The sequence below is a fragment of the Zootoca vivipara genome, chromosome 12 (genome assembly GCF_965207765.1).
Source record: "Zootoca vivipara chromosome 12, rZooViv2.hap1.1, whole genome shotgun sequence".
Taxonomy (NCBI): Eukaryota; Metazoa; Chordata; class Lepidosauria; order Squamata; family Lacertidae; genus Zootoca; species Zootoca vivipara.
Genome location: NC_142595.1, coordinates 32533359 through 32559298, shown reverse-complemented (window position 1 = coordinate 32559298; position 25940 = coordinate 32533359). Strand labels below are relative to the sequence as shown.

The 25940-nt window shown below is 41.8% G+C and overlaps 1 protein-coding gene and 1 pseudogene across 1 annotated transcript; one reads left to right on the top strand and one right to left on the bottom strand.

The window, feature by feature from the left end:
* LOC118095444 (vomeronasal type-2 receptor 26-like) lies at nt 1–7425 on the top strand (annotated as a pseudogene).
* Nucleotides 7426–14599: 7174 nt separating this feature from the next.
* On the bottom strand, nt 14600–25586 carry LOC118095443 (vomeronasal type-2 receptor 26-like). Its single transcript, XM_088654706.1, has 5 exons — nt 25302–25586; nt 18571–19419; nt 18001–18228; nt 16758–16884; nt 14600–15510 (listed from the first exon to the last, which is right to left on the bottom strand). The coding sequence occupies exons 2-5, from the start codon at nt 19393–19395 to the stop codon at nt 14600–14602; spliced, it is 2091 nt and encodes a 696-aa protein (XP_088510832.1). The 5' UTR covers nt 19396–19419; nt 25302–25586.
* Nucleotides 25587–25940: the final 354 nt, after the last annotated feature.

The window sequence follows — 25940 nt, the reverse complement described above, 5'->3', positions numbered from 1 at the left end:
ATGGCATTAGTGGTTTTGCTGCTGGTACTGCTTCCCCATATAACATCTGAAACTCACATTCGTATGTGCAGGGTCCAGCACCCACCTCAGCCTGTTCACAAGTACTATCAGAATGGAGAATTCATCATTGGTTTCATTGCTTCTCAGAGTTTCATTGTCTCTAGCTCAATAGACTTCACTGAACAGCCACCTCCAACATTGAATGAAGACTTAATGTGAGGAAGTGCTGCCTTTTTTCCATTTAAAAGATCCATTTCCTTCCTTTCCTTTTGTCACTTTTCTTTTCTTTTTCATTTTTACTGGGAGGGGAGGTATTGCAGTGAGAACAGTTTTGGAGTGTCAGGCTCCCAGTAGTGAATTATGGTGTTAGATTGTAAAATTGCTGATACAATTAAATCAACGCAAAACAAAGAGGGGAAGGAGACACTGATTTAATTTTAATGTAGAAGGTAAATGAGTTTGCTTCAAAATTTGTTTCTTTAGTTTGATTGCAATAATAGGAATCTATCAGCCAATGAAAGTGACTGCTTTAGTTTAATTCTTCATATGTAATATTCTTTAATTATCATTTTAGTTCCTCCATCCTCTTTTATTTTATCATCTTGTACAATTCTGTTTCATTAAACTTTTTTATTTTGTTACAAATATGTATAAATACTTATCTATGAAGGGTTAAATAAAAAGAGCAAAAGGTAAGGCATTGGGTGATGAATCCTGAAAGAATGTTATCAGTAGAAAGAGTATTGTATTAGAACACAATTGCAAAGAGCGGATATGTTTGAGACTGCATTAAATCACATTTTCAAATTAATTTAAATCACATGGATCATTTTAGTGCATTCTACTATAAATAGGAATTTACCAGAGATGTATCAGTGTTGCATTTTTTATGATAAACAGTGATATTGTCAGCGGTTTAATATTTTTGTACAGTAATTTGTATTTGAATAAGCCTCTATACTGAAATAATCCTGGTGATGAATAGGCAGATCAGAGTGGCATCTTCTTGTTCTTCTTATATCCTTCTGATACACAATGAAACTATCATTCTAGTATAGTACCTAATAATTACCAACACATCCTGGCCTTGGCCTTCTCGGTAAAGGAGATCAATGAAAGCCCTCAGCTCTTACCCAATATCACCTTGGGCTTCCACATTTATGACAGCTATTTCAATGCCAAGGCAACCTATCATGCCACTATACTACTTACTTCAACTCTGGAGAGATTTGTCCCCAATTACATATGCAATATTCAGAATAATCTAATAGCCGTTATTGGGGGACTGGACTCCGAAATCTCCCTTCATGTGGCAAATGCCTTGGATATTTACAAGATTCCACAGGTAGGGTGTGTGTGTGTGTGTGTGTGTGTGTGTGTGTTGATATTGTTGTATGTATGTGTTGATATCATTGCCATTATTATTATTATTAAGTTCCATTTATGTGCACGGCACCTTAGTAAGAATGCAGCTTTTGGCCATTTGGACTAAGGGATAGGTAGTTGAAAGGCTTCCTAGAAATGTAAAATTTTGAGGAGGCAGGTAAAGAAAACAAGGAAGATGGTTGCATGGATGTGAAGAAGTATTGTGGCTTGGGAGCAGAGGCTTGCATCTATCATGTTAAAAGTATGAGGTCGCCAACAGTTACTTGAGAAGCTTTTTAAAAGAAGCAAACTGACCTTCTTTGCTCATGAAGCTTGGCATGACTCTCTTCGCAAAACAGGCTCACAGTCTAGCATCATTCTCAAGGACGCCTTAGAAACAATGAAACAATCAAAGCAAGCCATGTTGTAGTCTAGTAATTAGTATATAGGCCTCAATCTTATATTTAATCAGACTTCTCATTTAATCATGAGCATTGTATGATTCAAGCTTCAGTTTTGTGATCTGAAGAATGAATTTGATCTGAAGAACAGAAAGTTAACTGAATGAGGGTGTCATTGTGTACTACTCACCAAGAGCAGGGATGGGGAAACTAAGGCCTTCTAGATGTTGTTGGATCCTGACTCCCAATATCTGCCTTACAATTACGAATGGTTTGGGTGATGAAAGCTGAAGTACAACAGCATCTGGAGAACCACAATTTCCCCATCAATGAACAAGAGCATTCTAGAAATTGTGAAAGCATGATTTTAGTTTAGTCTTGGAGTGAGTTGTAGCTGGAGTGGCCCAAATATATCAGTCAAGGGGTATAAATACTATACTGTACAGCTATATATACAACTAGTAAAGTAAATAATATTATCCATATGAGCCCCAGTGTGTGGAAGGCAACCAGAATGTTTTGACAACCAAGCAACTTGAAAATGATATTGGAACCATGACATTGACCTGCAAATGAAATTCCAGTTCCTAACTGTATGTGGGTGGGTTGGTAACATCACACTAACATTAAACAAAGCTAACATGAAGGACTCTCCTTCATTGTAAGTTTTCAAGCTGAGGTTGGATGACCATCTGCCATGGATGTTTTATTTAATGCAGGACTATAAGACCCTTGGGGTCCCTTCTATGATTCTATAAGAAGTCATTGTTAATAGAATCATATTTACACTATACAGTGGTACCTCGCAAGATGAATGCCTCGCACAATGAAAAAACGAAAAAACGCAAGACGAAAGCGTTTTGCGATGTTTTTGGTGACTCGCAAGACAAAGTTTTCTATGGCCGCGCTTCGGAAGACGACGTTTTTTGGTGGTTTTTTTCATTTTGTTTGTTTTTTGTCATGGCAAACAGTACTTCGCAAGATGAAATTATCACAAAACGAAGCGACTCGCAGAATGAATTCTTTCGTCTTGCGAGGCACCACTGTTTATAAACAAAGGTTTATAACTAGGCATATCCAAATGAAGAGATTTAGAGTCAGGCAAAACATCTGAGAATGGCTTGTTGGGTAGCCACCCAACCCCTTCATGTATGTAGAAAAAGAATTTCAAGTCTACATCTAATTTACAGTTTGATGATAACGACAATTGGTATAAGTTACTGCAGAAATATAAGCATCTTATTTTCCATTTCCACTTTCCATTTATCTTTAGCTAACATACAGCCCTGCTCCAGTGATGAATGTTAAAACTCCAGGCCTTCCCTTCTACCAGATGGTCCCTAATGAAGCCATTCAGTATACAGGGATTCTTTCTTTACTTCTGCATTTTGGGTGGACATGGATTGGGCTTGTTGTTATGGATACCTCAGATGGAGAAAGATTTGTGCAAACTGTAGTTCCACTGTTTTCCCAGAATGGGGTCTGTTTTGCTTTCATAAAAAGAATTCCAATATTGACTTTTGTTGCTGACATTAAGAATGTGCTTGAAGAGGGAGAAAAAATACATGATGTAGTAATGGGCAACAAAGCCAATGTATTAGTTGCCTATGGGGAATCTTATTCCTTGGCATTTTTTAGATTTCTTCCATATATATCACAACAAGAACATATGTCAGGTAAATTAAAAGGTAAAGTGTGGATAGGAACAGCACAGGTGGAACATACTTCATTTATTTATCAAAAGTCATGGGATGATGAACTCTTCTACGGTGCCCTCGCCTTCAGAATTCACTCTAATGATGTCCCATGGTTTCACGAGTTTGTTGAGAGCATAAATCCTTTCAGCAGGACAGGAGATGGTTTTATCAAGGACTTCTGGCAAAGTGCCTTTGGCTGTGAATTTCCAATTCATGCTCTGGATGAGGAAAAGGGGGACTTTTGCACTGGGAAGGAGAAACTGGGGAGCCTTCCACATTCTTTTTTTGAAATGAGCATGACTGGCCATAGCTACAGTATCTACAACGCTGTCTATGTTGTGGCCCATGCTTTGCATAAAATGTCCTTCACTAGACTCAAGCGAAGTGCATTGGTGGAGGAAGAAGGACTGAAACATCAAAAGCAACTTTCATTGCAGGTAAGGAACTTAAAGTTCTCTTGTAGATGAGCAGAATATTTTGAGTGAAATAATAGATGATAAATATAATAATAATAATAATAATAATAATAATAATAATAAATTTTTTATACCCCGCCCATCTGGCTGGGTTTCCGCAGCCACTCTGGGCGGCTTCCAACAGAAATATTAGAATACACTAATTTCTTAAAGATTAAAAACTTCCCTAAACAGGGAATGTTTAATGTACAAACAAAATGTTTGCTAAATTCTTCGTGATCTGACATTTTCATCTTAATTCTAGCTCCTGCAATCCAGAATGGCGGAAAAAAGTTCAACTTTCTTCCTTTTTAAAAATAATTTTTATTAATTTTCCAATAAAAACAGCCAATTAACATATAATCATAATCCAATTAAAAACAATAAACTAAAATAAAAAAGACCAAATTGTAATCCAAATAATTAATTATTAATTTTTTTCGGGCTTCTTATAGTCTGGACCTCTTGGAGAATATCTTCCATATCTCGTTCCTGACTTCTTCTTCTTGTTCTCCTATTTTCCACATTCTGATTTTAGCATTCAAAGTTCTCCATCCCTGGCTGTGCGATTCTCAATCATGTCAAAAGTCATATATACTTACATCCATACTTACATCCAGAAGTGGAAGTTGGGGGAAGCCCAGGATGAGAGGGAGTAAATTATGTAACATAAATGTTATTGATATGAGATGCATGTAATGATAAAAAAGTGAATAAAAATTTAATAAAAAATAAACAACTGCAACAACAACAAAGACATTTGATTGTGACCTACATTGTGAGGTTGCTTTATTTTGACAACTGCTACAAATGTTCTTTGGTATCCCTTTCAATGCAGCTCCATCATTCCCTGAGAAGTATCTCATTTAACAACAGCTTTGGGGAAATGGTTTCCTTTGACAATAACAGACAGTTTGTAGCTGGATTTGATGTTACCAACTGGGTTAACTCTGGAGACGAACCTGTAGTGAAAGTTGGGAGGATGGATCCCAAGGCTCACCCAGGCCCAGCGTTCATCATCAATGAAGATGCCATAACATGGCACATTTGGTTTAACCAGGTAAGATTCACCAGTCAGCAATTTGGTAGCTATTCTTTCATACTTGAATGAGAAGAAAGTCACTGTCTTTGTGTATGTATGTATGTATGTATGTATGCGTGTTTGTGTGTACTCTTAAATATTTGCTAAATAAGGGCAGACTCCAAAAAAGGTAATGAATGTGAATAGAAACACAATAAATAGAAATGTATGGAAACATATATCAACAGACCACTTGAAAATGATTATTTATTTTGAATATATGATGGGCCTCAGCTGTTTTATCCCAATAGTTGTTGTTGTTGTTGTTTAGTCGTTTAGTCGTGTCCGACTCTTCGTGACCCCATGGACCAGAGCACGCCAGGCACTCCTGTCTTGCACTGCCTCCCGCAGTTTGGTCAAACTCATGTTCGTAGCTTCGAGAACACTGTCCAACCATCTCGTCCTCTGTCGTCCCCTTCTCCTAGTGCCCTCAATCTTTCCCAACATCAGGGTCTTTTCATCCCAAGAGTAGCAAAGTATTTTAGGATGAAACCATGGAACAGTAAATCCCATGGATGTATGCACGCCCAGTAAAAGTCTTTTTTTTTTGTGACTAGACACAACCTCTTTCTGTGTGTACTGAGAGTTGCCATCCTGGTTCCAGCAAGAAAGTGAAGGAGGGGGAGCCATTTTGCTGCTATGATTGCATCCCATGTCCAGAAGGGAAGATTTCAGACCAGGATGGTAAGAAATATAGACTGTACAAAGATTAGGTCCAACCTGACATAGCATACAAACTTGTTTTTGTTTTCTTCTGTTGGGACTGGATGTGAACCTGAAGAAGAATAAATAATTTGTACTTCTCTGGGGAATCATGTGCCCTTCCTAATACTACTCATATTCAAATAGCCATCATTCAGTGTTCAGCTGGGATACATGAAGGCAAACGCGTATATGGAGTTGGGCATATGCAATATCCCTCCCCCCAAATATCACTAGCCACTAGTCAGTGCATTTGCCGGAGCATGTTTATAAGTCTTCTTGTGAAGGGAAGCCTTGATAAGGCCCCATTCCTGATCATGAGGATACTTGTAAGCATACCAGCAAATGCATGTACACATCATTCGAATGTTGGTTTCTCAGAGCCCTTGTGAAGAAGCAGAACACAACAGGATTGAACCTTCCTGCTCTCAGAATGATGATGTCTACTCCCTATATCTCTTTTACACACACAAACAGCACAGGTGGAACATACTTCATTTATTCTTCTGGCTATAAACTACCTCAATTCTTTTAAATATAAGTGTCAAATATAAATAATAAATTCATTATGAACTTTTATCTTGAAAAATCTACAATTAGAAAACTGGGCCTCTATTTATTTATTTATTTATTTATGTATATCTGTCTGTCTGTCTGTCTGTCTGTCTGTCTCTCTATCTATCACCTATCTATCTATCTATCTATCTATCTATCTATCATCTATCTATCAATCATCATCATCTATCATCATCTATCATCATCTATCAATCTTTGCTGAGATGTGTACCACTTTTATAAAAGGGAAATAACTATTTTTTTCCAGATATGAGTGATTGTCATGAATGCACAGATGAAAATTATCCAAACAAAAACAGAGATTTGTGTATTCCCAAGAATGTAAGTTACCTGACATTTGAAGAACCTTTGGGGTTCACTTTAGCCTGTTTGTCTCTTTCATTTTGTTTGATCACAGCTCTGGTCCTGGCGACCTTTATGAAGCACCATGACACCCCTATTGTCAAAGCCAACAACCGAGACCTCACCTACATTCTCCTTATCTCCCTCCTACTCTGCTTCATTTGTGCATTGCTATTCATTGGCAAACCTTGGAAGGTGACATGTCTCCTCCGGCAAACTGCTTTTGGCATCATCTTCTCAGTGGCTGTTTCTTGTGTGCTGGCAAAAACCATCACAGTTGTCCTGGCTTCATGGTCACTAAGCCAGGATCGAGGGTGAAGAAATGGATTGGGAAAAGCCTTGCCTATTCCATTGTGATCTCCTGTTCTGTCATTCAAGCAGGCACCTGCCTTGTGTGGCTGGCAACCAATCCTCCATTCCCAGATGTTGACATGCACTCTGTGTCTGATGAAATTATACTAGAATGTAATGAGGGGTCTGTGTCTATGTTTTACTGTGTTCTTGGCTACATGGGCTTCCTGGCCACTGTCAGTTTCACTGTAGCTTTCTTTGCCAGGAAGTTACCTGACAGTTTCAATGAAGCCAAGTTTATCACTTTCAGTATGCTGGTCTTCTGTAGTGTTTGGTTATCTTTTGTTCCAACTTACTTGAGCACTAAAGGGAAATACATGGTAGCAGTGGAGATCTTTTCTATCTTAACCTCTAGTGCTGGGCTGCTGGGCTGTATCTTTTCTCCAAAATGTTACATTATTTTGTTGAGGCCTGAGCTGAATGACAGGGGCCTGCTAATAAGAAGAAAGTCTTAAAGAATGTACTTGTCTGTGTCTTGTTTATTGCCTATGATACAGTGGTGTTTGTTGCATTTATATAATGTACAGTGGTACCTCTACTTACAAATAACTCTACTTACAAATGTTTCCACTTACGAATGGAGCTCCGTCCGCCATCTTGGATGCGGTTTAGATAGGATTCTTTCTACTTACGAATTTTTAGATAGGGTTGCTTCGACTTACAATTTTTTTCTCCCAATGCATTCCTATGGGATTCGACTTACAAATTTTTCCGACTTACAAATGTGCGTTCGGAACGCATTAAATTCATAAGTAGAGGTACCACTGTATTATCATGTGTTGCTGTAAGAAAGAGCTTTATGTACGTATACCAACTCACTTTCCTCAAGGCTCTTTTTCAAATTCTTCATGAGTTTCATAAATTCCACAGACTTTTTAAACCTTTGGATTCATAGAAGTTTGAGTTAAATGCATTGTCGGATAAGTCAGACATATGATGCCCTCATCCAATGTATTTATTTATTTATTGCATAAAATTTATATACTGTTTGATCATAAAAACCTCAAAGCTAGGGCTCATACTCATCTGCTATGTCAATAGTAGCACTTCCCATAGAGTCCTGAACAAAACTGGGAGTAGTGGTTACCTCTGCCAGTAGAAGTTACACCAACTTAAACTATGCCAGCTTCCATGCATAAACTGACAGGGAAGATAAGGGATCAAGAGAAAAAAATTTTTTAGTAATGACTGGAGTATATTTAAAGAAAGACCACTGTGGAGAACTTTTTTTTTTTTACTGCTTTAGATTAACCCTTGTAATGAGAAATATTAAATAGTAGAGGAAAAAGCTGATTATCAACAACCTAGATTTATCATGATATGTGTAAGGGTGACTCCCTACAGGAGGGAGAGCGAAACCAGCTTGCGGAACAATGGGAAAGCTCGGGGGCAGAGAGGTGCAGGGCAGGGCTCAGGGATGCCGGAGAGCCCTGCCACCGCAGGTTAAGTACGCTTCAGGTTGAGTACTCCACGGACCCATCTGGAATGGATTAATCCACTTTCCATTACTTTCAATGGGAAAGTTCGCTTCAGGTTAAGTACGCTTCAGGTTAAGTACAGACTTACGGAACCAATTGTGTACAGTGGTGCCTCAACTTACCAATTTAATCCATTCTGAAGGCACCTTCGTAGGTCCAAAAATTCGTAAGTCGAAAAACACCATTGGAAACCCGATTTCCCATAGGAATGCATTGGAAACGGAAAAAATCGTAAGTCGAAGCAACCCTATGTAGAAATTCGTTAGAAATTCGGAGAGTTGCAGGCCAGGGCTCAGGGATGCTGGAGAGCCCTGCCACCGCAAGCTCATGGAGGAAACTGAGAGGGCATCACTCCTTCCGGCGCAAGAGTTAAGGAGAGCACCGTGACGCAGGTCAAGGGTGAGGCGTTTGGGGGTGCCCCGACTACTTTGCTGGTGTAAGAACAGACGTACGCCGTTGCCGGATTCTGATTCGGAATGAGAGGTCATGTTTTAAGCTGTCTCTGCACTGTAAATATCTTGCACAATATAAGTCTATAAAGACAAACTGGGCTCAAGTGGAGTTACTCTAGAGTAGCCATGATGGCCATCTGACTATATGCATTCAATGAAGAACTCTTAAAAACCCAAGAAAGAAGGGGAAGGAAACCAGTGGTTATTAGAGTATCAATGAATCAAATGAATAAGGATATATCTTTGTTTTTCTTTATTATGATTTAGAATGACCATATTTTCCCATGCATAAGACTAGGTTTTCCCCTAATAATAATGTCAAAAATTAGGGGGCGTCTTATACTCTGGGCCATCTCACCCCATTTTCTTAAATCTGAATCCCCACAGATAGGCAGCATCTTATACATAGGCGATCTTATAGACAGAAAAATACGGTATATGTTCAACAAAAAAACCCAAAATGTTACATTGTGATTTCAAGTTAAGAAAGTATTCCTGTTGCATAATAAAAATAAAAAAAACACCATTAAAGCTTAATTGGGGGGGGGGAGAGCTCTGCCAGCTTCATATGGCAAAAACTATCAGAGTAGTTCTGGCTTTCATGGCTACCAAACTAGTGGGTGGGGAAAAGACTGGGCAAATTTATTGTTCTTTCCTGTTCTCCTATTCAAGCAGACATCTATACTCTATGGCTTGCAACCTCCTCCCCATTCCCAGATGCTAACATGCATTCCTTGAATTCAGAAATTGTATTAGAATGTAATGAGGGGTCGAATGCCTCCTGCAGCCAATCAGAAGCTGCGGAAGCCAGGTTAAACGTTCGGGTTCCAAAGAACATTCAGAAACCAGAACACTCACTTCCAGGTTTGCAGCGTTCAGGAGCCAAAACTTTCAACTCGCAAGGTGTTCGGGATCCAAGGTACGACTGTAATTTGTATTTTTCTATCCAGAGCTTTAGTGGTTCAGTTGTCTAGTTTAAAATACTTTCAATGTTTACATACCATCTTAAAGGCTCTATGCACCCTGGGAGCAATGTATGGACCTTGTTAGAGGCTCAATTAAGGAAAATTATAGAAGAATTCCTGCCAACCTAGCAGTTCGAAAGCACGCCAAAATGTGCAAGTAGATAAATAGGTACTGCTCCAGCGGGAAGGTAAATGGCATTTCCATGCGCTGCTCTGGTTTCATTGTTCTGTTGCGCCAGAAGTGGCTAAGTCATGGTGGCCACATGACCTGGAAAAACTGTCTGCGGACAAACGGCAGCTCCCTTGGCCTGTAAAGTGAGATGAGCGCCGCAACCCCAGAGTTGTCTGAGACTGGACTTAACTGTCAGGGGTCCCTTTATCTTTACCTTTTTACAGAAAAATGGGTGTTTGGGTCTTGCAACATCAGAGTGAACATTGGCCAATGGGTCATGGTGCAGATCTGGTGTGTGTGTACACACACACAGAAAGCACATGGTAACGTGTAAGAGGTTTCCTTGGACTTGTTGTGTAAGCACAGCATGTGGCAGGCAGCTGGCTTGGGAACTGGGAAAGTTGAATTCCTCCCATTAATCCACCTCACTGCCTGGACCTCATTAGTTTAATAAATATGACCTGTTACCCATCTTTCTTGGATGTGTTGGCAAAGGCTTGCTTTTCCTTTTAAGTACAGAAGAAGTGTGTGTGTGCAAAATCAATTGACCAGTTCACAAAGTTAACAAAAGTAAGTCAGGTTTCCTATCCTGAAAACATTCAGGAATTTGACTCTCCTGTGAATGAGGTGAAAAGGTCCCATGAAAAGGCCTATTATTGAATACCTAGAGTTAAAAATTGACAAAAAGGCAGCGTTGATATTTGTCGACGCCGAAAAGGCGTTCGACAATATATCCTGGGAATTCATGAAAAAGATAATGGAAAGAAGAGATATGGGAGAGAAATTTAGACAAAGTATAGAAGCAATTTACACTAAGCAGAGGGCCAAACTGATAATAAATAACACACTATCAGAGGAAATAAACATCAGGAAAGGAACAAGGCAAGGGTGCCCCCTATCTCCGTTATTATTCATATTAGCATTGGAAGTTCTGATGGACAAGATAAGGGATAATGAGGAGATAAGGGGAATAAAGATCAGACGTAGAGAATATAAACAGAAGGCCTTCGCCGACGACCTTGTGATAACCATGGAAGATCCTGAAATTGGCATAGCAGAATTATTGAAGGATATGGACGTATTCGGAGCCGTAGCTGGATTTAGATTAAACCAAAACAAAACAAAAATGATAATTAAAAATCTGACAAAGAAAGAGAGGGAGGACTTGCAAAGAAAGTACGGTATCGAGATAGTGAAGAAAGTTAAATACCTAGGAATATGGTTATCAGAAAGGAATATAAATCTCTTCAATGACAATTACATAAAAATTTGGAATGATATTAAAAAGGACATAGCAACATGGAAAAAACTGTATCTCTCTCTGTGGGGTAGGATTGCCACAGTGAAAATGAATATACTACCAAGGCTTTTGTTTCTGTTTCAAATGATCCCGGTAGTGAAGGGCGTCACCATATTTGAGGAATGGAGGAAAGAAATTTCCAGATTTATATGGCAGGGGAAACCTCCATGAATAAGGTATAAGATCTTAACAGACAGAAAAGAGAGAGGTGGTTTCTCGTTACCAGATCTTAAGATCTATTATGAAGCCTCTGGTATGGTATGGTTAAAAGAATGGGCAACTTTAAATGACCCTGAACTTCTAGACCTGGAAGGCTTTAATAATAGGTTCACTTGGCATAGCTACCTTTGGCATGAGAAAGTCAAATCACATAGAGGCTTCTTATCACATGTGTTCAGGAGGCCGCTATATGAGGTCTGGATTAGAGTCAAAAGTCTAATAGAAAGGAAAACCCCAAGGTGGCTGTTGCCAACTGAAATCTTAACAATTAAAAAAACGAACATGGAAACGAATTGGTTATGCTATGAAGATATTCTTGTAGAAACTGAAGAGGGCTGGAAAATCTTAACCTACGACCAACTGAAGGGAAGGGGCATAGGCTGGTTACAATACCACCAAATACATGACCTGTTTAAACAAGATTATAAAAATCACGGATTCGAGCGTACGAAGTCTAAATTTCAATCAGAAATATTGGAAGGTAAAGAAAAATTGCTAACTAAGATGTATGACCTCCTCCTAGAGTGGAACACGAAGGATGAAGCAACCAAAGAGTGCATGATCAAATGGGCAGTGGACATAGGTTATAATATTAGTATCGATCAATGGCAAAACCTATGGAAAAATCAAATTAAATTTACTGCCTGCACTCTTTTAAAAGAAAACATCATGAAAATGATGTTCAGATGGCACCTTACGCCGGTCAAATTGGCAAAAATCAACAAGTCTAACAAGAAAAAATGCTGGAAATGTAATATCGAAGAAGGGAGCTTCTACCATATGTGGTGGCTTTGTGGCAAGGTTAAGATCTATTGGGAGCAAATATATAATGAATTAAAAAGATTGCTACGATATACGTTCCCAAAAAGACCTGAAGAAATGTTGTTAGGTATCTTAAGTAGAAGTATAAAGAAAGAAGACCACAAACTTTTCATGTATGCCACCACGGCTGCAAGAGTTATTTTAGCTCAAAAGTGGCGGACAATAGAAATGCCTACGATAGAGGACTGGAGGGAGAAGCTGGTAGAATACTCAGAGCTGGCCAGGTTAACGGGGAGAATCAGGGATCAAAAACAACAAAAGTTTCAAAAAGAATGGGAAAAATTTATAACTTATAAGAAAGACTATTGCAAAATTTAAACAAAGATAGACCAAGGAGAAAAGGAAAACTAGTAGATTATTACTATAAAATGCAACAAGAAGGTAAAAAACCAGGACGTATAACAAATCGAGTGGAAACATAATTGGAAAAAAGTTATCTGGTGGAGTATGTAAGGGACGAAATTAACTGAAGGGAAAGAAAACCAAAGAGAGAGAGGAGGAAGTCAAGTGGGGGAAAATGAGGGGGAAAAAAACAACAACAAAGAATAGGAAGAAAAATGTAATGATTTGAGATACAAGCCTAGGTTGACAACTGGTATGAAAGAATATTTTATTTGATAAATGTTACAATCGGATACCTGTGGCACTTTTTCCATTTATTTGTATGAAACAACTTTTTCTTCTTTTTTATGTGATTTGGTAATGTATATAGTGGTAAAATCAATAAAAAGTATATTAAAAAGAAAAAGAAAAGAAAAGGCCTTTCTGGCATTGTTTCTGTTTTTCATTACTGTAAGCCCAAATGCCCAACTCTCACACAACTATGTGAAAATGATAACTTCTGTTAAGATAGACAAACAAATTCAGTTTCACAATTCGCCAGAGAATTGATAGATTTCATCTGGTGACTATCTTTCCTTTAATTATCATAAGTACAGTAATTCCAATTTCTCTATTCCCCCCCTCCCCATGAACTTGGACACTATCAAAGCTAATGAGATAGTCTGTAAAAGATAACAAACACAAATCTTCCCCCAAATGGTGTCCTCCACGTGTTTTGGACTACAACTTCAACAGAACCAACCAGTAGGGGATGCTGAAACTTGAAATTCAAAACATACAGAAGGTGCTGAAGAAGGCTGGCAATCTCTAGCAATCACAGCTGGAATTAGGGAATGTGAATAGACAATGACCTGCCAGCATGATCAGGGTTGTTGTTGTTGTTTTAAAAAAACCATTTTCTTGCACTCTGTATTTCGTACATATAAGGAGACTACTGTCATAGTTAGAAATAGTTATTTTCAGTGTTAAGGCAATGTTTGTAGCAAGGATGGTGGCATTGCTGGTCCTGATGTTGATGCTACTTCCTCATGTAGTTCTAAAATTTTTTTGCTTTGGCTACCATAGCATTGAAGAACTCAGATTGAAAAAGTCTCCCTTTTGGAGGTGGTTCCTGCAACAATTCCTGTGAAATTTCACCTTCTTTTTCCTCTAATGGTGCCAAAATGTATTATTTTCGAATTTCATAGAATCATAGAATTGTAGAGTTGGAAGGGCCCAAAGGGTCATCTAATCCAACCCCACGCAATGCAGGAATTTCAGCTTCAGCATCCATGGCAGATGGATATCCAACCTCTGCTTAAAAACCTCCAATTAAGGAAACTCCATAACCTCAGAAGGGAGTCCATTCCAATGTCAAACAATTCCTATTGTCAGAAAGTTCTTCCTGATGTCGAGTCAGAAACTCATTTCCTGTAATTTGAATCCATCGGATTGAGTCCTTTCAGTGCATCTGGATCTTTGTAAGTGTTACATTTGTCCCAACTGAAATTCGTTTTCTAAGTGTGGACCCAGTTCTACAATCTATGAAGGCCATCTTGAATCCTAATTAGCTACCCCTCTCAGTTAGGTGTCATCTGCAAATTTGATGAACATCCCTTGAATTCCCTCATCCAAGTCATTTATAAAAATGAGGAACATCAATGGAGACAGAAAAGAACCCTGTGGCACCCCAATTGTCACTTGCTGATAAGGAAACATCCACAGGGAGACAAGAATGGCTTCCAGTATTCAATAGCAATCACGTAACAATAATATTATACTGTACTATTAAGGAAAAAAAATGTAATTTGTGGGTTTCCTAGGGAATGTTTGATTCAGTCTTCACCTCAAATTTGCAACAATGTGGAGAAAACCCCCGAAAAAAACACAAAATAGACAATTACATTTTTTGAGGTTTTCTCCTGATCAGCTGTTCCTTGTTGTTCAGCTCAGGTCTCAAGACAATTATGTAACATTTTGGGGAAAAGATGCAACCCAGCAGTCCAGCACTGGAAGTTAAAATAGAGAAGATCTCCACTGCCACCATGTATTTTCCCTTTGTGCTCAGGTAGGAAGGAATAAATGATAACCAAACACTGCAAAAGACAAACATGCTGAAAGTGATGAATTTGGCTTCATTGAAACTGCCAGGTAACTTTCTGGCAAGAAAAGCCACAGCGAAACTGACAAATGCCAGGAATCCAATGTAGCCAAGCACACAGTAGAACATGATCTCAGATCCCTCATTGCATTCTAATACAATTTCTGAGGTGAAGGAGTGCATGTCAACATCTGGGAATGGGGGAGAGGTTGCAAGCCAAACAGTGCAGATAAGTGCTTGGATGAGGGAACAGGAAAGAACAATGCAACTGGCTAGACTCTTTCCCACCCACTTCCTCATTTTGGATCCAGGTTTGGTGGCCATGAAAGCCAGAACCACTGTAGTGGTTTTTGACAGCACACAAGAAACAGCCAATGAGAAGATGATGCCAAAAGCACTTTGTCGGAAGAGACACATCGCCACATGGGGTTCTCCAATAAACAGAAATACACAAAGGAAGCAAAGCAGGAGTGAGATGAGGAGAGTATAGGTGAGATCCCGATTGTTGGCTTTGACAATGGGAGTATTGTGGTGTTTTATAAACGTTGCAAGCACTAGAGTTGTGATCATAGAAGATGAAAGCGCTAAAGAGGCTAAACAGAGGCCCAAAGGTTCTTCATAAGACAAGAAGCTGACATCCTTGGGAATACATTGGTCTTGTCTTTCGTTTGGATATTTTTCATCTGTGCATTTATGACAATCACTTGCATCTGAAATAAACGATGGAATTTTTGTGTAGCTAGAAATTACAGCATCATGCAATAAACATATGGCTGTAATATTTTAATGTCTTTACAAATCAGACATTTCGGTATTGTAATATACTTGAGCTTAGCCTTGAATTTTGTTGTGGGTTTGGTATTCAGGGGCATTCAAAGCAAAGGTACTTGTTCCCACAGTCCTAAGATGGCGAGACTCACAGCACTGACTGCATCAAGAGATCTCATTTCTCCATTGGTCACAGCTTTGGATGTAGCTAAAATCCAGCATGTCTCTGTTTCTCAGCTTCTCAGCCTTCCACCTGCTTTCAGCTCAGTTCTCACACACCACATTGGCTATGATTTTCTATCTACCTGCCAGGTGAGGTGCGGGAAGGCCCAACGATTTGCCCAGGAGGCACCATCACTTAGTTGCAGCTCATGTAATTCAAATCATTATTTTAGGATGGGGGTCATAGTACCCAGCCACAGCCATTGCCTAACTAAAGGGATGCTTATGAAGGTGCTTAAGTGACACACTAAGAGACGCGGGTGATGCTGTGGGTTAAACCACAGAGCCTAGGCCTAGCCGATCAGAAGGTTGGCGATTTCAATCTCCGTGACTAGGTGAGCTCCCGTTGCTCGGTCCCTGCTCCTGCCAACCTAGCAGTTCGAAAGCACGTCAAAGTGCAAGTAGATAAATAGGTACTGCTCTGGTGGGAAGGTAAGGGGCGTTTCCATGCGCTGCTCTGGTTTGCCAGAAGTGACTTAGTCATGCTGGCCACATGACCCAGAAGCTGTACGCCGGTGCCCTCGGCCAGTAAAGGGAGATGAGCATGCAACCCCAGAGTCATCTGCGACTGGATCTAACGGTCAGCGGTCCCTTTACCCGGTTAGAAATGGAATCTTTCAACACACCACCACCTCCAAACCCGCAACAATATTCAAGGCTAAGCTCAAGTATATTACAATGCTTAAATGTCTGGTTTAAAAAGGCATTAAGAGATTACAAACGTATGTTTTTGAATAATAATTTCATTAGAAATTATCCACTGGTGCACAAAAGAAAGCCAGAACAATCTATTTAAGGAAAGTAAGCTCAATTCTGTTGAGAGAGAGAAATGTCTGGTTTCAAAAGGCATGAAAAAGTGTTTCTTCAGCTGATATTCTGCTGAAAAGAAACCCCAGTCTCAATGTCTAATTATTAAGAGGAAGCTGAGCTACATCCGTCTGGTAATGCTGTATATAACATATTTTACCTTTCTGGTCTGAAATCTTTCCTTCTGGGCATGGAAAGCAATCATAGCAGCAAAATGCCTCACCCTCCTTCACTTTCTTGCCAGAACCAGGGTAACAACTCTCACTGCACACAGATAGAGGCTGTGCCTAATGTGTAAATGAAATGGGTTAATGATAGTCTAGATGATAAAGAGCTTGAAACCCTTAAAATCCAGAGGAATTTTCAAAAGTTACACACACACACACACACACACACACACACACACACACACACAAATCACAAAATCCAGCATTTAATAGTGGTAGTTTAAAGATCTACTTCTGCTTCATTGAAGGCAAAAGCCTTTGACTGTGTTGACCACAGCAAACTATGGAAAGTTTTTAAAGAAATGGGAGTGCCTGGTTATCTGTCTCCTGAGAAATCTCTATGTGGGACAAGAAGCTACAGTTAGAACTGGATATGGAACAACTGATTGGTTTAAAATTGGGAAAGGAGTACAACAAGGCTGTATATTGTCTCCCTGCTTATTTAACTTATATGCAGAATTCATCATGCGAAAGGCCGGACTAGATGAATCCCAAGCCGGAATTAAGATTGCCGGAAGAAATATCAACAACCTCAGGTATGCAGATGACACAACCTTGATTGCAGAAAGTGAGGAGGAATTAAAGAACCTTTTAATGAGGGTGAAAGAGGAGAGCGCAAAATATGGTCTGAACCTTAACATCAAAAAAGACCAAGATTATGGCCACTGCTCCCCTCACCTCCTGGCAAATACCAGGGGAAGGGGAAGAAATGGAGGCAGTGAGAAATTTTACTTTCTTGGGCTCCATGATCAATTCAGATGGTGACAGCAGTCACAAAATTAAAAGACGCCTGTTTCTTGGGAGAAAAGCAATGACAATCCTAGACAGCATCTTAAAAAGCAGAGACATCACCTTGCCGACAAAGGTTCGTATAGTTAAAGCTATGGATTTCCCAGTAGTGATGTATGGAAGTGAGAGCTGGACCATAAAGAAGGCTGATCGCCGAAGAATTGATGCTTTTGAATTATGGTGCTGGAGGAGACTCTTGCGAGTTCCAGGGGATGACAGAGGATGAGATGGATGGACAGTGTTCGTTAACATGGCTAGACCATGTTCTTGACCATGTCAGTGGATGACAGGAGTGCCTGGTGTGCTATGGTCCATGGGGCCACGAAGAGTCAGACACCACTAAATGACTAAACAACAAGGCAGAGTATTGTCCAAAACTGTCTCTACCTGGTTAAATCCCTTGTGCCATCTTATTGCATCCTCATTTATTTTGAACACTTGGTCTGGAGGAGCTTGGGGATCCAACCTTCCAACTTTCACTCTATGAAATGATTGGTTTGTGGGGAAAATCCAATTCATAATATCAAAACCAGCTGCTAACTCCCCATTCTTGTCAAAGGAAACTTCCCCCCCTGCACTGTTGTTAAATGAGACACCTTTCATAAACCGGTGGAGCTGAATTGAAAGGGAAAGAGCAGGAATTAGAAAATTCTGCAACTTGAGCTTGTATGCAAGATGATAGAAGTAAAATAGATTCCATTTTTGCAACGTTTCCCAAATAGAATATATTTTGAATGCTATTTTCATTAAAATGCACATTTGGGGGCTCACATCCCCCTCTAATACATGCTCCTTTTTTGTTCACATTCGTTTGGAGAATGACATTGTAAAATTAGAAGAATTTTGGATTTCAGAGGATAGCTGCGTTTAAATTTCTGTATTAGTTTGGGAAATGTGGATTTGCATGCATTAAAATTTACACAGAACGAGTTTTCTGCCATTTCTAGTATTCATTACCCGCCAAAGGCATTGGCCCTGACATTTCTGCATGCCTCTGTTCTGCATTGCACTAGATGTAGACATAGCATGTAAAGCATGGGCCATAAGATAGACAGCATTGTAGATACTGTAGCTGTGGGAGGTCATGCTCATTTCAAAAAGAGATGCAGGAAGGTTCTGCAGCTTTTCCTCCCCATTGCAAACATCACCATCCGCCTGGACTGCATTTGTATTTGGGAATACACAGCCAAAGGCCTGTTGCCAGAAGTCCTTGATGAAACCATCTCCTGTGGTGCTGGATGGGTTTCTGCTTCTAACAAATCCTTGAAATCCTGGGAGATCATTGGCATGAACTGTAAATGAGAGAGATCCGTGGATTATTTCTGTATCCCAATTCCTCTGATAGACCAGTGAAGTGAGGTCAGTCTGGGCTGCCATTATCCACAATATACCTTTTGACTTCTTCTTCATATGTTCTTGTCCTGACAGATATGGAAGCCATCTCAAGAACACAATCCCATAGGATTCTCCATATGCCACCACTACATGGGCTTTACTGTCTATGATTTTGTCATGTATTTTACCTCCCTTGTTAAACATGTCATCAATATCAGTGACAACGGTCAATGTTTGGGTTCTTTCTATGAAGGCAAAGCAGATACCACTCTGAGAAAAAGGTGGAACCACACTTTGCACAAATCTTTCTCCATTGTCGTTATCCATAGTTAGGAGTCCAATCCATGTCCACCTGAAATGCAGAAGCAAAGAAAGAATCCCTGCAAACTGTCTGTCTTCTCTGGGCACCATCTGGTAGAATGGGATGCCTGGCGTTTTGTCATTCATCACTGGGGCAGGGCCATAGATGAGCTAAAGAAAAGAGCGGAGAGGAAAGAATGGGATTGTATTGTTATGAATTTGGGGGTGGAAGTGCATAAGAGCCTTAGAAGGTTCTTAACCATGTGGTTCAAATCAAATAGATAAAATTGCAAACCAATATTGCCCTCACTGAACTGCAGCAACACCAATCAGTATAGAGGTACCTCGGGTTAGGAGCTTAATTCGCTCCGGAGGTCCGTTCTTAACCTGAAACTGTTCTTAACCTGAGGTACCACTTTAGCCAATGGGGCCTCACTTTAGCCAATGGGGCCTCCCGCTGCTGCTGCTGCCGCCGCGCCACCACTGCTGTGCAATTTCTGTTCTCATCCTGAAGCAAAGTTCTTAACCCGAGGTACTATTTCTGGGTTAGGGGAGTCTGTAACCTGAAGAGTCTGTAACCTGAAGCATCTGTAACCCGAGGTAACACTGCATTGTGTAGAGTAATGGACAGCATGCACCAGAGTATCAATAAATCTATGCTGACGAGCAGCCACATGGCTCAACATTGTCTGCACTGACTGGCAGCAACACAAACCACAATAACAAGTAAGACCCCCCCCCCCACAGGAAGCGGGACATATTATCAATAATGACTACACCGACAGAACAATAGGATCCAGAATGCAGCAGTCTGAATAATAATAATAATAATAATAATAATAATAATAATAATAATAATAATAATTTATTATTTATACCTCGTCCATCTGGCTGGGTTTCCCCAGCCACTCTGGGTGGCTTCCAACAGAAACATTAAAATACACTGATTTCTTAAACATTAAAAGCCTCCCTAAACAGGGCTGCCTTCAGATGTCTTCTAAAAATCTGGTATAGCTGTTTTCCTTTTTGACATCTGGTGGGAGGGCGTTCCACAGGGCAGGCGCCACCACCGAGAAGGCCCTCTGCGTGGTTCCCTGCAACTTGGCTTCTCGCAATGAGGGAACCGCCAAAAGGCCCTCGGAGCTGGACCTCAGAGTCCGGGCTGAACAATCGGGGTGGAGACGCTCCTTCAGGTATATAGGACCGAGGCCGTTTAGGGCTTTAAAGGTCAGCACCAACACTTTGAACTGTGCTCGGAATGTACTGGGAGCCAATGTAGATCTTTCAAGACCGGTGTAATGTGGTCGCGGCGGCCGCTCCCAGTCACCACTCTAGCTGCCGCATTCTGGATTAGTTGTAGTTTCCGGGTCATCTTCAAAGGTAGCCCCACGTAGAGCGCATTGCAGTAGTCCAAGCGAGAGATAACTAGAGCATGCACCACTCTGGCGAGACAATCTGCAGGCAGGTAGGTTCTCAGCCTGCGTACCAGGTGGAGCTGATAGACAGCTGCCCTGGACACAGAATTGACCTGTGCCTCCATGGACAGCTGTGAGTCCAGAATGACTCCCAGGCTGCACACCTGGTCCTTCAGGGGCACATTTACCCCATTCAGGACCAGGGAGTCCTCCACACCTGCCCGCCTCCTGTCCCCCACAAACAGTACTTCTGTCTTGTCAGGATTCAACCTCAATCTGTTAGCCGCCATCCATCCTCCAACCGCCTCCAGGCACTCACACAAGACCTTCACTGCCTTCACTGGTTCTGATTTGAAATAGAGGAAGAGCTGGGTATCATCCGCATACTGATGAACACCCAGCCCAAACCCCCTGATGATCTCTTCCAGCGGCTGCATGTAGATGTTAAAAAGCATGGGGGAGAGGACAGAACCCTGAGGCACCCCACAAGTGAGAGCCCAGGGGTCCAAACACTCACCCCCCCCCACCACTTTCTGAACACGGCCCAGGAGGAATGAGCGGAACCACTGTATGACAGTGCCCCCAGCTCCCAACCCTTCTAGACAGTCCAGAAGGATGTTATGGTTGATGGTGTCAAAAGCCTCTGAGAGATCCAGCAGAACTAGGAAACAACTCTCACCTTTGTCCCTAGCCCGCCGGAGATTATCAACCAGTGCGACCAAGGCAGTTTCAGTCCCATGATGAGGCCTGAATCCCGACTGGAAGGGATCCAAATGGTCCGCTTCTTCCAGGCATGCCTGGAGTTGTTCAGCAACCACCCGCTTAATCACCTTGCCCAAGAATGGAAGATTTTAGACTGGGCGATAGTTGGCCGTATCTAAAGATGGTTTTTTAAGAAGCAGTTTAATAACCGCTTCTTTCAGCGGGTCTGGAAAGGCTCCCTCACAGAGAGAAGCATTCACCAACCCGCGAAGCCCATCGCTCAGCCCTTCCTGCTAGCTTTTATAAGCCAGGATGGACAAGGATCAAGGAGATAGGTGGTTGGTTTCACTCGTCCAAGCAGCCTGTCCACATCCTCGGAGGTAACAGATTGGAATTGATCCCACACAACTGGACTAGACAGGACTCTAGCACTCTCCCGCCTCAGCCCTGTTCCCATGGTGGAGTCTACCTCTTCCCGAAGCTGAGGGACTTTATCTGCAGGAGCCACCAAATCCAGCTCCACGTGGAAGTGAATCAGCTACCTGTTTGCAGGAGCAGCCCAGAATTAGCCAATCACGCGGGGCCCATTGTGTAAATAATCAGGGCCGGCTCTAGGTAGACCCCCGGTGGCGCAGGGCACCACGGCGCCGGCCCGCCAGGAGGGGGCCGTGAGCTGCGCCTGCCCGGTTCGCCGGTTCGACAACCACGCTGTGCCTGCCCGCCTGCCGCGGTGCCACACAGCAGTGCCTGTGGCAGCCGCGCTGCACGCTGCACCCGCCCGCCCACCGCGCTGGGAAATGGGGCGGGGGGGCGGAGGCATCAGTCACTCCACGTCGCCGGGGACGCTTAAGACGGCCCTGTAAATAATGTATATATAGCAGACGTTTGGGGAAAGTTTCATTCACTGATTTACAAGCTGCAATAAAGAGCATGAAATCACTACATGACTCTGAGTATATTTCACTGGTGATGAGGGTGGGATTCTGCTGAGCTGTCCGCCACGCACCGCACACAGCCGCCACAGGCAACACAGCATCGCACCGTGCATCCAGGCTACAGCTCTAGGACCCAAGGACCCAGAATGGCAACAGACAACAGTTTCATGCCATTCATCCCAGCCTCAGGAGACTGGGAAGGATATGCCACCCGCTTCCAGTTCCCCCCGGAGGCAAAGGATGTCACTGATGCAGCCAAGAAGAGGGCGACCTTCTTCAGCGTCTGTGGAGAAGAAACATTCTCAGTCCCTGTGCAATTGGGGGAATCCTGGCCACGTCACTAACCAGGCCGGCAAATCCAGTCGGCCTGGGGGTGTGGCCTGCTACATTTAAGCAGGCGCATGGCCGGGGATCTCTCAATTGCTTCCCCACTTCCAGCCATGCTCCACAACCGCCTCGTGGGGGGCCTGAGGGATGAGAAGCTGCAGCGGTGCCTCTCCGCCAAGAAGGACCTGACGTTCCAGGTCGCCCTAGAGGAGGCTCTAGCAACTGAAGCCACCAAGAGGTCAGTGCAAGGATTCCAGTCAAACATGTTGTCCCAACAGAAGGTCCACCACGAGGACCTCACTGACAACTCAGAATCTGACTGGGAGGACATGCACCGAGTGCAGCAGTGCACACAAGCCGCACACCCACCACGACAGCCTCATCTGGAAGAGGGGAACTGTGCAAGCTGCGGGGAGATCCACGACTGGAGGACTTGCCATTGTTGCAACGCAGAATGCCGACATTGCAGAAAAGTAGAGCACACCGCCCAGGTGTGCCGTGCCCGCCTGTTTGCCCCTAAAAAGCAGACCCCCCAAGTGCTGTTCACTGTGGAGAACAAACTTAAATTAAGGGGAGTGGGACCCAGACATGCTCCAAACTGCCGGGAAGGCTGCTTCTCCACAGTAAACCCACAAAAGCTCAAGGCAAAAAGAAGGGGTAATGGTCAGCCTGTCCACACATCCCAAGCTACAGAATAGAAGGCACACAGCTAGTCAAAGCCAAACAAGAATTGCAACAACACAAAAGCAAGCACATTCACACCCAATCTCCAAGGGGGAGGCTGCCAAGCACACATAAAAATGAAATGACTTAAATAACAAGGGGAACAAACACATGCAGCACATAAAGTCTTTGAAAAAGAAAATGGGGGTATTCCAACACAATCTCGCCAAATCCTTTAAAGAAGCGTATGTGTGCCCGATGGCCAAGCTCCTTTCAGCAGCAAAGAAACATGCTGCCTGATCCTCTAGGGCAGGGGTCAGCAACCTTTTTCATCGTCCCTCAGACCATGTGGTGTGCCAGACCCTATTTTGAAAAAAATAAATATGAACGCATTCCTATGCCCCACAAATAACCCAGAGATGCATGCTAAATAAAAGCACACATTCTACTCATCTGAAAACACACTGATTCCCGGACCATCCGTGGGACGGATTGAGAAGGCGATTGGGCCGCATCTGGCCAACGGGCCTTAGGTTGCCTACTCCTGCTCTAGGGCTTTGCAAAGCATTCGATGCGGGCACCTGGGCAAGGGAAGCCACCTTGCCACATTTAAACCTTTCTGTGTACAAAGCTTTGTTGGGGAAGACAGCAACGATGAAACAAAACAAAGATGTCTAGAGCAGGAAACGACGAGGAAAACTAGCGTCGAGGTCTGACGAAGGAGATGAATGGAAGCTGACTTCCCAGGCATCCTGCAGTTTAAACAGCACGTGGCCATGCCCCCGGCTAACCCAATTTGTCAGCCGGGGGCTGACCTGGCTGGGTGTCCTAATGACGTGAGCAGCATCCCTCCACCCACTGCTGGGTCACTGCGAGGTCCTAGAACCCCTCCCACAATGCACCCCCGCCCCCCCAAAAAGGGGAGCTGTCCTGCTAGAACCAGCAAGTGTTGAAATAGAAGGAAGGATCCAAGTTGTTATATATGGATGTGGCCTTGCATCAGATGGGTGTGTTCCCTTCCCTCAGCTCATTGGTAGTTAGTTAGAAATGGCCAAAAACAAAGCTGAGTTGTGTGTGTGTGTGAAGTGGAATTAGCAAGCTGGGAAGCCAGAAAGAGATAGTCATGCTTGATTGATTTTTGAATCTGGGGTTGTGCCTATAGGAGAAGTAAGACCCCTTTGGGGTGTTTATAAATCCAAGACTGCAGCTATGGGAGAAGCAAGAGTGTGAACCTCCCCATTATAGGCTCAGGTTGTATATATGCATAAAACCATGTATCATAAAGACTACGCAGTCTCCACTGTACCCCATTTCAAGGGAAACACAAACCCTGGGTAAGTGCCTGGAACCCCTGGGATCTCAAACTGCTCAGAGATTGGGGTGCCAAGCAACAGTATTTTATGAAGTCTTACTCAGAGTAGATCCATTGAAATTAATGAATCTCAGTTATGCATGTGCAATAACGTCAATGGTTTAATATAAGTAGGACCAGTGTTGAATACGTACCACCTATAGACAGAAGGTTCAAAGAAAAAAATGCACCCACATTTTGTCAATAATATTTTCAGTAAGCTTGTAATGTTAGTGGCTTTTCCTTTCAGCAGAGGTTCCTATGGCCGAGCCAGTCAACTTTTCAGTAGCATAAATAACAACCAGGGGTTTTTCTTTTAGTAATTTAAGAACATGCACAGAGATTTCACAATGTAGATTTGACATTTATAGGAAGGAATGGACATGAATTTATATTATTCACTGTGCAGCATACTAAAAAAAGATAAAAAAGGAAATGTGAGAAAGTACTAAAACTGTATAAGTACACATAGAACCAGTGCTTTTTTTTTGGGGGGGGGGGTACTCAATGGTACATAGGTGAACCGTTTTTCTTTCCAAATATTAAAAAGTGCGGCATTTCCTATAACAATCTCATGGTGAGTGCTGGCACCTTTTTTTCTTAAAAACAAAACAAAAAAGCACTGTATTACACAAACACACAAAAAGAGACCCAGCATACCTGTGGAATCTTGTAAATATCCACAAGTGTTGCCACTTGAAGTGAGGTTGGCGGGTCCAGTCCCCCAATGACCCCAATCAGGTTAGTTTGGACATCACAGTTGTAATTTGGAACAAAAACTCCCAGGGTGCATATTAGTAGTATGGTAGCATGGTAGGTCCACTTCTCAGTGAAATAGCTGTCATAGATGTGGAAGCCCAAGGTGACATTTCGTAAGAGCTGAGGGTTTTCATTGATCTCTTTTACTGCAAATGCCAAGGCCAGGATGTGCTGATAATTCTTAGGTACTACACTGGAAGGTAAGTTGTATTCTGAATCATAAGGAACCACCACATGTTGTAAAAAGTATTGCAAATGTTATAAAAATAATGTATTCTGTATATAGTCTATTTATTTATTATTATTATTATTATTATTATTATTATTATTATTATTATTAATATTTATATAGAAACTTTCTTGAGGTAACCTTAACCATACAAATTTTGAACCAACCACCACCAAATTTTACCATTGTTCATCAAAACATTTCTATTCTTTCCTATTCTTTATCATTAAAGTAGCAATTCAGAGCAGGGCGTTCAAAAATAAACAGTATAATTTAAGATCTTTAGGATATTATATTTCATACAAATGTCA